Source organism: Microcaecilia unicolor, unplaced genomic scaffold, assembly GCF_901765095.1.
Source record: "Microcaecilia unicolor unplaced genomic scaffold, aMicUni1.1, whole genome shotgun sequence".
In the NCBI taxonomy this organism is placed as follows: domain Eukaryota; kingdom Metazoa; phylum Chordata; class Amphibia; order Gymnophiona; family Siphonopidae; genus Microcaecilia; species Microcaecilia unicolor.
Genome location: NW_021963861.1, coordinates 353,643 through 368,503, shown reverse-complemented (window position 1 = coordinate 368,503; position 14,861 = coordinate 353,643). Strand labels below are relative to the sequence as shown.

The 14,861-nt window shown below is 49.2% G+C and overlaps 1 protein-coding gene across 1 annotated transcript in view; it reads right to left on the bottom strand.

Annotated features, from left to right (window-relative positions):
- LOC115459683 (centrosomal protein of 112 kDa-like) overlaps positions 1 to 14,861 on the bottom strand; it is a 314,545-nt gene that overhangs the window by 152,654 nt on the left and 147,030 nt on the right. Inside the window, exons 13-14 of the mRNA XM_030189491.1 lie at positions 10,200 to 10,354; positions 5,644 to 5,773 (exon numbers count right to left, since the gene is read on the bottom strand). Of these exons, the coding sequence (XP_030045351.1) occupies positions 5,644 to 5,773; positions 10,200 to 10,354 (285 nt within the window). The remainder of the gene's footprint in view (positions 1 to 5,643; positions 5,774 to 10,199; positions 10,355 to 14,861) is intronic.

The window sequence follows — 14,861 nt, the reverse complement described above, 5'->3', positions numbered from 1 at the left end:
ATGCTCTCTTGCAGTCCAATGTGTGCAGCTGACGTTCAACAGGGCAGGAATGAGGACGGGGAAAGAATGTTGGCAAGACAATTGACTGGTTTAGATGGAACTCCGACACGACCTTTGGCAAGAACTTAGGGTGAGTGCGGAGGACTACTCTGTTATGATGAAATTTGGTGTAAGGGGCCTGGGCTACCAGGGCCTGAAGCTCACTGACTCTACGAGCTGAAGTAACTGCCACCAAGAAAATGACCTTCCAAGTCAAGTACTTCAGATGGCAGGAATTCAGTGGCTCGAAAGGAGGTTTCATCAGCTGGGTGAGAACGACATTGAGATCCCATGACACTGTAGGAGGCTTGACAGGGGGCTTTGACAACAGCAAGCCTCTCATGAAGCGCACAACTAAAGGCTGTCCTGAGATCGGCTTACCTTCCACATGGTAATGGTAAGCACTGATTGCACTAAGGTGAACCCTTACAGAGTTGGTCTTGAGACCAGACTCAGACAAGTGCAGAAGGTATTCAAGCAGGGTCTGTGTAGGACAAGAGCGAGGATCTAGGGCCTTGCTGTCACACCAGACGGCAAACCTCCTCCAATGGAAGAAGTAACTTCTCTTAGTGGAATCTTTCCTGGAAGCAAGCAAGATGCGGGAGACACCCTCTGACAGACCCAAAGAGGCAAAGTCTACGCCCTCAACATCCAGGCCGTAAGAGCCAGCGACTGGAGGCTGGGATGCAGAAGTGCCCCTTCGTCCTGCGTGATGAGGGTCGGAAAACACTCCAATCTCCACGGTTCTTCGGAGGACAACTCCAGAAGAAGAGGGAACCAGATCTGACGCGGCCAAAAAGGAGCAATCAGAATCATGGTGCCTCGATCTTGCTTGAGTTTCAACAAAGTCTTCCCCACCAGAGGTATGGGAGGATAAGCATACAGCAGACCCTCCCCCCAGTCCAGGAGGAAGGCATCCGATGCCAGTCTGCCGTGGGCCTGAAGCCTGGAACAGAACTGAGGGACTTTGTGGTTCACTCGAGATGCGAAGAGATCTACCAAGGGGGTGCCCCACACCTGGAAGATCTGTCGTACCACACGGGAATTGAGCGACCACTCGTGAGGTTGCATAATCCTGCTCAACCTGTCGGCCAGACTGTTGTTTACGCCTGCCAGATATGTGGCTTGGAGCCCCATGCCGTGACGGCGAGCCCAGAGCCACATGCTGACGGCTTCCTGACACAGGGGGCGAGATCCGGTGCCCCCCTGCTTGTTGACATAGTACATGGCAACCTGGTTGTCTGTCTGAATTTGGATAATTTGGTGGGACAGCCGATCTCTGAAAGCCTTCAGAGCGTTCCAGATCGCTCGTAACTCCAGAAGATTGATCTGCAGATCGCGTTCCTGGAGGGACCAGCTTCCTTGGGTGTGAAGCCCATCGACATGAGCTCCCCATCCCAGGAGGGAAGCATCCGTGGTCCGCACCTTTTGTGGCTGAGGAATTTGGAAGGGACGTCCCAGAGTCAAATTGGAGCAAATCGTCCACCAATATAGGGATTTGAGAAAACTCGTGGACAGGTGGATCACGTCCTCTAGACCCCCGGCGGCCTGATACCACTGGGAGGCTAGGGTCCATTGAGCAGATCTCATGTGAAGGCGGGCCATGGGAGTCACATGAACTGTGGAGGCCATGTGGCCCAGCAATCTCAACATCTGCCGAGCTGTGATCTGCTGGGACGCTCGCACCCGCGAGACAACAAGTTGTTGGCCCTCGTCTCTGGGAGATAGGCGCGAGCCGTCCGAGAATCCAGCAGAGCTCCTATGAATTCGAGTTTCTGCACTGGGAGAAGATGGGACTTTGGATAATTTATCACAAACCCCAGTAGCTCCAGGAGGCGAATAGTCATCTGCATGGACTGCAGGGCTCCTGCCTCGGAAGTGTTCTTCACCAGCCAATCGTCGAGATATGGGAACACGTGCACCCCCAGCCTGCGAAGTGCCGCTGCTACTACAGCCAAGCACTTTGTGAACACCCTGGGCGCAGAGGCGAGCCCAAAGGGTAGCACACAGTACCGGAAGTGGCGTGTGCCCAGCTGAAATCGCAGATACTGTCTGTGAGCTGGCAGTATCGGGATGTGAGTATAGGCATCCTTCAAGTCCAGAGAGCATAGCCAATCGTTTTGCTGAATCATGGGAAGGAGGGTGCCCAGGGAAAGCATCCTGAACTTTTCTTTTAGGAGATATTCGTTCAGGGCCCTTAGGTCTAGGATGGGACGCATCCCCCCTGTCTTCTTTTCCACAAGGAAGTACCTGGAATAGAATCCCAGCCCTTCCTGCCCGGATGGCACGGGCTCGACCGCATTGGCGCTGAGAAGGGCGGAGAGTTCCTCTGCAAGTACCTGCTTGTGCTGGAAGCTGTAAGACTGAGCTCCCGGTGGATAATTTGGAGGTTTTGAGGCCAAATTGAGGGTGTATCCTTGCCGGACTATTTGCAGAACCCACTGATCGGAGGTTATGAGAAGCCACCTTTGGTGAAAAGCTTTCAACCTCCCTCCGACTGGCAGGTCGCCCGACACTGACACTTGGACGTCGGCTATGCTCTGCTGGAGCCAGTCAAAAGCTCGCCCCTTGCTTCTGCTGGGGAGCCGCGGGGCCTTGCTGAGGCGCACGCTGCTGACGAGAGCGAGCGCGCTGGGGCTTAGCCTGGGCCGCAGGCTGTCGGGAAGGAGGATTGTACCTACGCTTACCAGAAGCATAGGGACCAGTCTTCCTTCCCCCGAAAAATCTTCTACCTGTAGAGGTAGATGCTGAAGGCTGCCGGCGGGAGAACTTGTCGAATGCGGTGTCCCGCTGGTGGAGAGACTCTACCACCTGCTCGACTTTTTCCCCAAAAATGTTGTCCGCACGGCAAGGCGAGTCCGCAATCCGCTGCTGGATTCTATTCTCCAGGTCGGCGGCACGCAGCCATGAGAGCCTGCGCATCACCACACCTTGAGCAGCGGCCCTGGACGCAACATCAAAAGTGTCATAAACTCCTCTGGCCAGGAATTTTCTGCACGCCTTCAGCTGCCTGACCACCTCCTGAAAAGGCTTGGCTTGCTCAGGGGGAAGAGCATCAACCAAGCCCGCCAACTGCCGCACATTGTTCCGCATGTGTATGCTCGTGTAGAGCTGGTAAGACTGGATCTTGGCCACGAGCATAGAAGAATGGTAGGCCTTCCTCCCAAAGGAGTCTAAGGTTCTAGGGTCTTTGCCCGGGGGCGCCGAAGCATGCTCCCTAGAACTCTTAACCTTCTTTAGGGCCAAATCCACAACTCCAGAGTCGTGAGGCAACTGAGTGCGCATCAGCTCTGGGTCCCCATGGATCCGGTACTGGGACTCGATCTTCTTGGGAATGTGGGGATTACTTAATGGCTTGGTCCAGTTCGCAAGCAATGTCTTTTTCAGGACATGATGCAAGGGAACAGTGGACGCTTCCTTAGGTGGAGAAGGATAGTCCAGGAGCTCAAACATTTCAGCCCTGGGCTCGTCCTCCACAACCACCGGGAAGGGGATGGCCGTAGACATCTCCCGGACAAAGGAAGCGAAAGACAGACTCTCAGGAGGAGAAAGCTGCCTTTCAGGAGAGGGAGTGGGATCAGAAGGAAGACCCTCAGACTCCTCGTCAGAGAAATATCTGGGGTCTTCTTCGTCCTCCCACGAGGCCTCACCCTCGGTGTCAGACACAAGTTCACGGACCTGTGTCTGCAACCTCGCCCGGCTCGACTCCGTGGAGCCACGTCCACGATGGGGGCGTCGAGAGGTAGACTCCCTCGCCCGCATCGGCGAAGCTCCCTCCGCCGACGTAGTCGGGGAGCCTTCCTGGGAGGTGGCCGCGGTCGGCACCGCACGCGGTACCGACGTCGGGGACCTCAACCTGGGCGATGGACCAGCCGGCGCCACGCTCGACGGTACCAGAGGCGCAAGCACCGCCGGTACCAGAGGGGTAGGGCGCAACAGCTCTCCCAGAATCTCTGGGAGAACGGCCCGGAGGCTCTCGTTCAGAGTGGCTGCAGAAAAAGGCTGAGAGGTCGATGCAGGCGTCGACGTCAGAACCTGTTCCGGGCGAGGAGGCTGTTCCGGGCTGTCCAGAGTGGAGCGCATCGACACCTCCTGAACAGAGGGTGAGCGGTCCTCTCGGTGCCGATGCCTGCTGGGTGCCGAATCCCTCGGCGACCCAGAGCTCTCGGTGCCGACACGGGGAGGAGACCGGTGTCGATGCTTCTTCGACTTCTTCCGAAGCATGTCACCGGAGCTCCCCGGCACCGACGAGGAGGACGTAGAATCCATCCGTCGCTTCCTCGGGGCCGAGACCGAAGAAGGTCGATCCCGGGGGGGGCTGTACCGCAGGAGCCCTCAGGGTAGGAGGAGACCCACCCGAAGGCTCACCGCCACCAGCAGGGGAATGGACAGCCCTCACCTGCACTCCTGACGATGCACCTCCGTCCGACGACATCAGCAGACGAAGTCTCGGTACCACCGACGTCGATGCAGTCGCCCGATGCCTCGGCGCCGATGCAGAGGTCCGATGCCTCGATGCAGTCGATGGAGCGGCAGCCAAGGAAGATGGTCCAGACGCTGACGACGTCGATGCACTCGATGCCTCCGGTGCCGATGTCGACGAAGAGCCCGAGAACAAAACGTTCCACTGGGCTAGTCTCGCTACCTGAGTCCGCCTTTGTAACAGGGAACACAGACTGCAGTTCTGAGGGCGGTGCTGGGCCCCTAGACACTGAAGACACGCAGAGTGCCTATCAGTGAGCGAGATTACCCGGGCGCACTGGGTGCACTTCTTGAAGCCGCTGGAAGGCTTCGATGTCATGGGCGGAAAAATCACGCCGGCGAAATCAAAGGCCGAAATGGCGAAAATTGAAGCACCAAAATTTAAAGGGAGAAAAATCTCGTCCGAGGCCAAACTAGGCCTACCCCGACAACGAAAGAAAACTTACGGGGCAAAACTGTGAAAATTACGGGAAGGGCAGAAAACCCGAAAGGGTCTTCCGGAACACTTCCGGAGCGCTTCCCGAACTTTTTGAAAGAAAAACAAGGAAAAAACACGTCGAAAAGGACGCGCGAGGTCGACTCTCTGGGGCACGAACGGCGTAACACGACCGTACCGAGCGCGGACGAAAGAAGACTGGCCGGCTCGAGCCGGTTTCGGGCGGGAAGACGGCCGCGCATGCGCGGTGCGCATGGGCGCGCGAGGACTAGCAAAGGCCTTTGCTAGTAAACTTTCCAATGGAGGGGGCTGCCGAGGACGTCAACCCATCAGTGAGAACAAGCAGCCTGCTTGTCCTCGGAGAAATGAGTTTATCTTGTTGGGCAGCCTGGATGGACCGTGCAGGTCTTTTTCTGCCATCATCTACTATGTTACAATTTTTTTGCGAGTCTTAATGTTGTACCAGTTGTAAGGTGTTTTCTTTTTAAATTCTTTATGCTATTCCCCTAGTTTCCCCTGAATTCCTAGGGATCAGCACATTCAGAGCACTGCCACATATTCCCATTATCATACATCAGTAACCTGATTCGATGAGATGATTTGAGACTCTTACTAAAAATAATGTTTTAGCAGCTAAATACTTCTCAATCGTGAGGACCATTACTGTAATGGTAAAGATGCTGTACCTTAGCTGCTGACAATGCATGTTCCTGCTTAACAAAATTCACATCTGAATCATATTTCTTATGCAGCTGCTTAAGTTTCTTCTCATAGTCCTGTATGGCATGCTCCTTCTCCTTCTGAATCGAGCTGCATCTGCGGGACAATCATAAAACAAAACATCATAACTGCCCAAAACCTTGTTTCATCCAAGGAAAAATCATTCAAGCGCCAAATCACTACACATGATTAAACATAAATCCGAGTTATCTTAACAAATAAAAAAAAGACATCAATACATGTGCAATTCAGTAAGGAGCGTATCTAATGTGGAAATCAATGAGTGCTAATGGTTACCACAGAACCTTTGCAGTTAGCACGTGAAAAGTTTTGCGTTAACAGCTGCGTGGAATGAGGTTAGGAATAGGTCGAGAATAGGTGACAAACGGGGGGGGGACTGCACCTTACAGTTAGCATGTTGTAAGTTACTACATGTTAAATGTTAATATGGCAGACAGTGTGTTGTAGTTAACACCACCCAACCAGCTATATCTAGCATTTAGTTAATGCGCAATAAAGAACTTTTCTCAATTGAACGTCAAATTAGCATGCTCCCAAAAGTTAAAACTTTGCGGTTACAGTGTGTTCATTTTAGCCATTCACCATAGGTCTCTAAGGAGAGAATTCATCAGACAGCGTTATGAGCTACAGCGTTATGAGCTTAACGTGCGTTAAAGGAATTAGCGCAAGTTAAGGACTAGATTCTATATATGGCACCGTAAAAATTGTCACTGAAAAAAATACACCTTGGTGTATTCTATAAACTAAGCCTAAGGTTACGCGTGGTTTATAGAATATGTCTAGCACCCACCTGTGTGACTATATTTAGTCGCAGGTATTTACGCCAAGTAAAACTTGGTGAAATGCCCGTAACTAACAGAGCGGGTGTATTCTTTAAGAGTGCGCATAGTTTATAGAAACGTCCATGACCCGCCCATGGCCACAACCCCTTTTTAGTTCTGCATTTTAGAATTTACGCATATCACTTTACAGAATGTGCTTAGAAAGTTCTGTCTGTAAATTCTAATTAATGCCAATTAGTGTCAATAATTGCTTGTGACAATTATTGGCACTGATTGGCTTATTAAGATAATTAAATTGCGCACGCAAATCAGAATACTACCTGATTTGTGCGTACAATTCCAGTCACATTATATAGAATCCGGGGTTACGCTAAAAGCCCACAGGCATAGAATGGGATTTTAAAATTTAGCGCGCATTAAGGCTGTAACACAGCTTGATGAATTCCCCCTAAATGTTTCAGTAAATTTCTACAAAAATGCACATTTATTTATTTAAACCAATTTATAACTCAGTTTCCCACATTTGCACACAAAACAACCCGCATAAAAATTCAAAGCTGAGCAATACTCTTCCAAAAGTACAAATTTAAAACAATACAAATCATAGACCCAACCCCACCCAACAACAAATTTAAACCAGCACTTCTCAACTATCAGATACATAAACTAAAATACAGAGAAACCCTGAAGGAAAAATAAGGCTTCTCAAACAAGAATTCCTTCAACTGTTTAAGAAAGACAAGAAAATCACTTAGCAAATGGAGATTAAGAGGGAGCTGGTTTCACACAATAGGAGCACAAATATTGCCAAACTCTGGATGTCTTCTAGAAACGATCTCTCTTTTCTTTATCGGAGTGGGAAGGTGATAGGAAGAAAGGGGGGAAAAGCCAGCTCCTATCTCAGTGGGGTCTTGATATAGGTCTCACTGGATGTAGCATCAGCATTTTACTTTATTTATTTATGTATGTATGTATGTATGTATGTATGTATTTATTTCAGCATTTATACCCCACCTTTTCCAGTGATACACTTGCTCAAGGTGGCTTACATTACAAGTTTAGCAGATACAATCTAGCATGTGTTGCCTGCATTATCACATATTCAGAGAGAGTGTGGACCAGTGGCGGACTACCCAACTTCCTCGAAGAAGAATTTTCTGAAGAAAAAAGCTTTAAGGTGTTTCCGGTAGTTGAGATAATTGTTCGTGCATTTTAGTTCTTTTGGGAGTGTGTTCTATGTCATTATTAGATTGAAGAGAATGGGTGAGATACGGAAACTTTGTGGGACTCCGCATTCTGCTTTCCACAGAGGGGAGATCGATGGTCCCATCTTCACTTGGTAGGAGCTGGATGTGAGAAAGCCTTCAAACCAGTCTAGTACCTTCCCTCCAATGCCGAGTTTATTCAGCAGTCTGAGTAGAATCTGGTGATCAACCACGTCGAAGGTGCTCAATAGGTCAAACTGTAGAAGTAGGATGCTGCAACCTTTACTAATCTCCTTTTTGAAGTTGGCTGATAGTGTTAACAATACAGTTTCTGTGCTGAAGTGGGGTCTGAACCTGGTTGGGACTCATATAGGATGTTGAAATGGGTTAGGTAGCTCATGAGCTGGGTGGTTATTAATCCCTCCATTATTTTCATTGTGAGGGGTATGGATGCTACTGGCCTGTAATTTGTGATTTCCTTCTTGCTTTTTTTGTCGTCCTTTGGGATAGGTGTCAGCAGTATGTTACCCTTTCCCACTGGGAACCATCCTGCCGTGAGCATGAAGTCTAGGTGTGTTACAAGATGTGTAATGAATTGGTCTGGTGCTTCCTTCATGTCATAGTTTGGACATGTATCCAGCATGCAGTAAGCTGATGCGAATTTACAGATTGAGTGGTCGACTGTTTCCAGTGTTAGTGGGCTAAAGGTCATCCATGTTCTATAAGTGGGTGCCACTTCTTGGGAATTGTCTAGTTCATCTACGAAGTGCTCCAGATGAGGGTCAGCCTGTGGGAGGCATTTCCTTAACTTGATGATTTTTTTTCCTTCAAATATCTGGCTAGCTCATCCACAGATGGGGTATCATCGTTTGTTGATGTCAGTTGTTTGGTGTCTAGGAGGTTATTCAGGTCCTTGTAGTCTGGGCCTATCTGTTCCTTGTAGAATGCCCATTTGGCTCTCCTCATTTTGATTTTGTAGGTTTTGATGGCTTCTTTCCCGGCCATTCTGTTTGCTTCGGTTTTGTGTTTCATCCAGGAGGTTCTTGACATCTAAAGATTCTTTTTTGCTCACCTAGTTCTTCATTGTACCATGGTGCTGCTGTGAGTCTGTGACTGGACTTTATTTTTATGGGTGCTATTTCATCTAGTATCTGTGGGTTCTTTTGTTCCATTCCAGCAGGAAGTCATTTGAAGCTGCCCGGCAATGGCTTAATTTTCAGCTATTGGAGTTGCTGTTGAAGCTCACTCCAGTTCAACCAGATCTATCTAGCCATGATTGGGACACAGACTGTAAACAACGGGCCAGCAATAGCTTCACTTACTAACTACTGAATTTTCCGCTTAAGCTGCGTTCTCTGTAAGCCAAGTGGTATAGTACACTTTTATAAACCATAACCCAAAACCATTATGTCTAAAGGTAGCTTGGAAGATCACCAGAGAACTGATGGTTATCAAAGCCTTAGGTTCTTTTTACCTTCACCCTTCTTCTCAGGAGAGTAGGTGACAAAAATCAAAGCAACTAGGAGAGTGAAGACAAGATTAAGCTTTGAAAGCCAATCAACCTCTAGACACAATAATGTATTTCAGAAAGACACGTGATAAGTGGCAGTACCCAGGCTAGGCAAAACTGAAATTATTATATTTAATTTATTATTTTTATGTTCACTGAAGATTCCCAAGGAAACACTCAAGCTGTCAACAAAGGTTACTTGAACTGGTGTATTAAAAGCTAGAACCTATAATATCATTGACATATCACAGGAACTGTGGTAACAGTGGAAACTGTTTTAAAACCAAAAATGCTTTCCTGTGCCTTCCCTTGCAGAATATCTACATAAACTTTGTTATGCCTAAAACAGGGGTAGCCCAAGGCAATCTGCTGCCTGAGGTGAGGGATGAGATGCCACCAAGGCCCCTGCCCCCCCCCTACATTTCTCTCTCAACTCCCTCCCCAATCCCCACCCAGGCAGTCCCCCCCCCCCCCCTTCTTCCTCAACCCCCTTCCCCAGGTCTACCTTTTTTTCTTGTTTTTCAAAAGTCGGCAGTGGCAGCCATTCCCATACGCTGCCCTGCCACTGGCACCAGCCTCTTCTCTGCACTGTGGCCTGCTTCTGAGGAAACAGGAAGTTATGTCAGAGAGGCGGGCCGCAGTACAGAGAAGTGGCCAATGCCAGCGGTAGGGCAATCTATAGAAACTGCTGCCATCGCCAACTTTTGAAAAACAAGAAAAGAAGGTAGATTCGGGGAAGGGGGTTGAAGCAGGAAGGGTGGGGGGGAGATGCCAGACCATGGCCAATGTAAGGGGATGCTGCTCCATGAAGAGCTGGCCTAATGGTAAGGCCGCCACTGGCCTAAACATTTGTTAAAACTGAGCATAATAAAAATAAAGTACCTTTACTGGATAAGTCCTTAAATGAACGCTGCCCAGCAAACAGTAATTTCTTTTATTGATATTTTCTAACATGGTTTAACTACCAGAGAAGGAAATGGTGTGTAATTAGTACAGTACTGCACCTTGTCCTAGCTTCCTGAAGTTCAGCGCAGGTTGTCTGATAATATTTTTCTACTTCTGTCTTTTCTTGAGAAAGTTTCTGGCGTTGTAAATTACTATTCTCTGCTTCTAGAGTCAACTGTTGGACACGAGCTTCCAGATCTCGGACCATCTGGTTCTGTAAAAACAAGACATTGTTAAGAAACCCCACTAATAAAGAAATGCCCGCTTCTATTGTTATTACACTGCCTAAAGCTACTGGAAATCTCTGGTGGTCTAGAGAAACAAAATTATAAAACCAAAGTTGCCATTAGTCATGACAGCAAATTCTATAATAGAACAAAGCTTGCAAAAATATAGAGTAACATTACTTGTACCAAACTGTGACATTCGGTTTCTATTAACAACAAACATTTACCAGCAACAAGCCCAGTTTTAAAAAATCCTATTCTCGCTAATGCAACAAAGACAATCTAGTTTTTTGTTTAATGTCAAACATGGATTTAAGCAGTAATTCATCTTACCCAAAAATGCTTTAACCATTACTGAGTTAAAAAATGTATCAAAAAAGCTTTCCCTAAAAGTATCAGGCTGTATTATTGCACTTAATAATAGACATAAAATATATTCATGCACATGATGCAAACACTCAACCTGTGGGATGCTAAATGTGCAAATGGTTGGAAACATTAAACGATGCTTTGTGGCCCAAAATAGAAGCAGCAACATAAAAAAGTGTGGTAGGTGGGAAAGAGAGAGACTGGGGGAGGAACAGAGAGAGCGGTGGGGATGGGGAGAGAGAGAGACTGGGGGAGGAACAGAGAGAGCTGGTGGGGATGGGGAGAGAGAGAGACTGGGGGAGGAACAGAGAGAGCGGTGGGGATGGGGAGAGAGAGAGACTGGGGGAGGAACAGAGAGAGCGGTGGGGATGGGGAGAGAGAGAGACTGGGGGAGGAACAGAGAGAGCGGTGGGGATGGGGAGAGAGAGAGACTGGGGGAGGAACAGAGAGAGCGGTGGAGATGGGGAGAGAGAGAGACTGGGGGAGGAACAGAGAGAGCGGTGGGGATGGGGAGAGAGAGACACTGGGGGAGGAACAGAGAGAGCGGTGGGGATGGGGAGAGACACTGAGGGAGGAACAGAGAGAGCGACACTGGGGGAGGAACAGAGAGAGTGGTAGGGATGGGGAGAGAGAGACACTGGGGGAGGAACAGAGAGAGTGGTTGGGATGGGGAGAGAGAGAGACCGGGGGAGGAATAGAGAGAGCGGTGGGGATGGGGAGAGAGAGAGACTGGGGGAGGAACAGAGAGAGCGGTGGGGATGGGGAGAGAGAGAGACTGGGGGAGGAACAGAGAGAGCGGTGGGGATGGGGAGAGAGAGACACTGGGGGAGGAATAGAGAGAGCGGTGAGGATGGGGAGAGAGGGACACTGGGGGAGGAATAGAGAGAGCAGTGGGGATGGGGTTACAGAGAGAGAGAGAGAGAGAGAGAATGGGAGAGGAACAAAGAGAGTGGTGGGGGTGGGAATGGGGTTGGACGGAAAGAGAGAGAAAAAATGGGGGAGGAATAGAGAGAGCGGTAGGGATGGGGAGAGAGAGACTGGGGGAGGAATAGAGAGAGTGGTGGGATAGGGAGAGAGAGAGAGACTGGGGGAGGAATAGAGAGAGCGGTGGGGATGGGGAGAGAGAGAGACTGGGGGAGGAACAGAGAGAGCGGTGGGGATGGGGAGAGAGAGAGAGAGAATGGGAGAGGAACAAAGAAAGTGGTGGGGGTGGTGTTGGAGGGAGAGAGAGACTGAGAGAGGAACAAAGAGAGTGGTGGGGGTGGGGATGGGGTTGGAGGGAGAGAGAGAGAAACTGGGGGAGGAATAGAGAGCGGTGGGGATAGGGAGAGAGAGACTGGGGGAGGAATAGAGAGAGCGGTGGGGATGGGGTTAGAGAGAGAGAGAGACTGGGAGAGGAACAGAGAGTGGTGGGGATGGGGTTGGAGGGAGAGAGAAAGTGGGGGAGGAAGAGTGGTAAGGACGGGGTTGGAGGGAGAGAGAGAATGAGACTGGAAGAGGAATAGCGAGAGTGGTAGGGATGGGGTGGGAAAGAGAGAGAGAAAGAGAAAGATCCTGCAGGAGGAATAGAGAGAGCGGTGGGGTGGGGTGGGAAAGACAGGGGGCAAGAGGGAGACTGGGGGAGGAATAGAAAGAGCGGTGGGGATGGGGTGGGAAAGAGAGGGAGAGAGAGAGACTGGGGGAGGAATAGAGAGATACTGGGGGAGGATCAGAGAGAGAGAATGGGAGAGGAACAAAGAGAGTAGTGGGGGTGGGGATGGGGTGAGAGAGACTGGGGAAGGAATAGAGAGAGCAGTGGGGATAGGGAGAGAGAGAGAGAGACTGGGGGAGGAATAGAGAGAGCGGTGGGGATGGGGTTAGAGAGAAAGAGAGACTGGGAGAGGAACAAAGAGAGTGGTGGGGGTGGGGTTGGAGGGAAAGAGAGAGAAACTGGGGGAGGAATAGAGAGAGCAGTAGGGATGGGGAGAGAGACTGGGGGAGGAATAGAGAGAGCAGTGGGGATAGGGAGAGTGGGAGAGGAACAAAGAGAGTGGTGGGGATGGGGTTGGAGAGAGAGAGAGAAAGAAACTGGGGGAGGAACAGTGGTGGGGGTGGTGTTGGAGGGAGAGAGAGACAGAGAGGAACAAAGAGAGTGTTGGGGGTGGGGATGGGGTTGGAGGGAGAGAGAGAGAAACTGGGGGAGGAATAGAGAGAGCAGTAGGGATGGGGAGAGAGAGCAGTGGGGATAGGGAGAGAGACTGGGAGAGGAACAAAGAGTGGTGGGGATGGGGTTGGAGAGAGAGAGAGAAAGAAACTGGGGGAGGAACAAAGAGAGTGCTGGGGGTGGTGTTGGAGGGAGAGAGAGACTGAGAGAGGAACAAAGAGAGTGGTGGGGGTGGGGATGGGGTTGGAGGGAGAGAGAGAGAAACTGGGGGAGGAATAGAGAGAGCAGTAGGGATGGGGAGAGAGAGACTGGGGGAGGAATAGAGAGAGCAGTGGGGATAGGGAGAGAGACTGGGGGAGGAACAGAGAGAGCGGTGGGTATGGGGTTAGAGAGAGAGAGAGAGACTAGGAGAGGAACAAAGAGAGTGGTGGGGATGGGGTTGGAGGGAGCGAGAGAGACTAGGAGAGGAACAAAGAGAGTGGTGGGGATGGGGTTGGAGGGAGAGAGAGAGAAACGGGGGAGGAATAGAGAGAGCAGTAGGGATGGGGAGAGAGAGACTGGGGGAGGAACAGAGAGAGCGGTGGGTATGGGGGTTAGAGAGAGAGAGAGAGACTAGGAGAGGAACAAAGAGAGTGGTGGGGATGGGGTTGGAGGGAGCGAGAGAGACTAGGAGAGGAACAAAGAGAGTGGTGAGGATGGGGTTGGAGGGAGCGAGAGAGACTAGGAGAGGAACAAAGAGAGTGGTGAGGATGGGGTTGGAGGGAGAGAGAGAATGAGACTGAAAGAGGAATTGCGAGAGTGGTAGGGATGGGGTGGGAAAGTGAGAAAGAGAAAGAGAGAGATCCTGGGGGAGGAAAAAAAAATGTTCAGTGGGGATGGGGTGGGAAAGAGAGGGAGAGAGAGAGACTGGGGGAGGAATAGAAATAATTCCTGAAATCAAGCATAAACCATTTGTTTATTTGTAGATTCAAACATCAATAATTTTAACTGTACCAGTTTATGACTGAATGTTATTAGTGCAGATGTCTCAAACATTCAAAACAAGTTCCTCTATGTCAAAATGTCACAGCCAGTTGCTTAAAGAAACTGCCCCCTTAGATTGTAAGTCCTCTGGGGACAGAGAAGTACCTGAATGTAACTCACTTTCACCTGGTGTGAGCTAAATCCAAATAGAATATCCTATGCTAGGGCCCTTCCATTGCTCTATAGATCTGGGTGAGGTGTTTGGAAAAGTAAAACCATATTTTTGATGAAAAGTGTGTGTTTTTGTTTTCGTTAATTGAATGATATGGTTTTATTTTTCCAAGGACACCTCACCCTGCAGTGGAAGTGCTGTAGCATAGGATACTCTTAATTCATGATCTAAATAAATAACAAAGCGAGGTCTATCTTTGGACCCAAGATGGAGGAACCAGACTCCGCTACGCAGAGCTCCTCCTGCTTATATTGATGTTTGTTTGTTTTCAAACTTTTGCTCTGAAGTAACTTCCTATTTCACGGTCTGACAAAGACCGAAACCACATTGTAAGTAGTATACTATGCCATACTTTTCATTGTTATTCGAATATTTTTACTGCTGTAATTGCCTACTGCGCATGTTTGATCTATTCTTACTGTACACCGCCTTGAGTGAATTCCTTCAAAAAGGCAGTAAATAAATCCTAATAAATAAATAAATAGGCATTAGAGGCCTGTTGAAATAAGATTTCAGGGCTGCTTTAAATTTGAGGAAGATTGCTTCAATTCGCAGCATAAATTCTCTCTTTAGTGGCTGAATTTCACTTCTCACACCTCTCTTAACCAGCACACAGATACATGGATATGTTTAACTATTTTAACTACTTAAATGGCCAGACATTATCCAAAGAGTTTTTGAAAATCTATGGATAAGCGAGTTGTGTGTTGATTAGAAGATACCAAATCACAACTCCCTTTGACTATCAGCTCAATGATGTTTTGCAAACTCCAGATCAAAGATTACT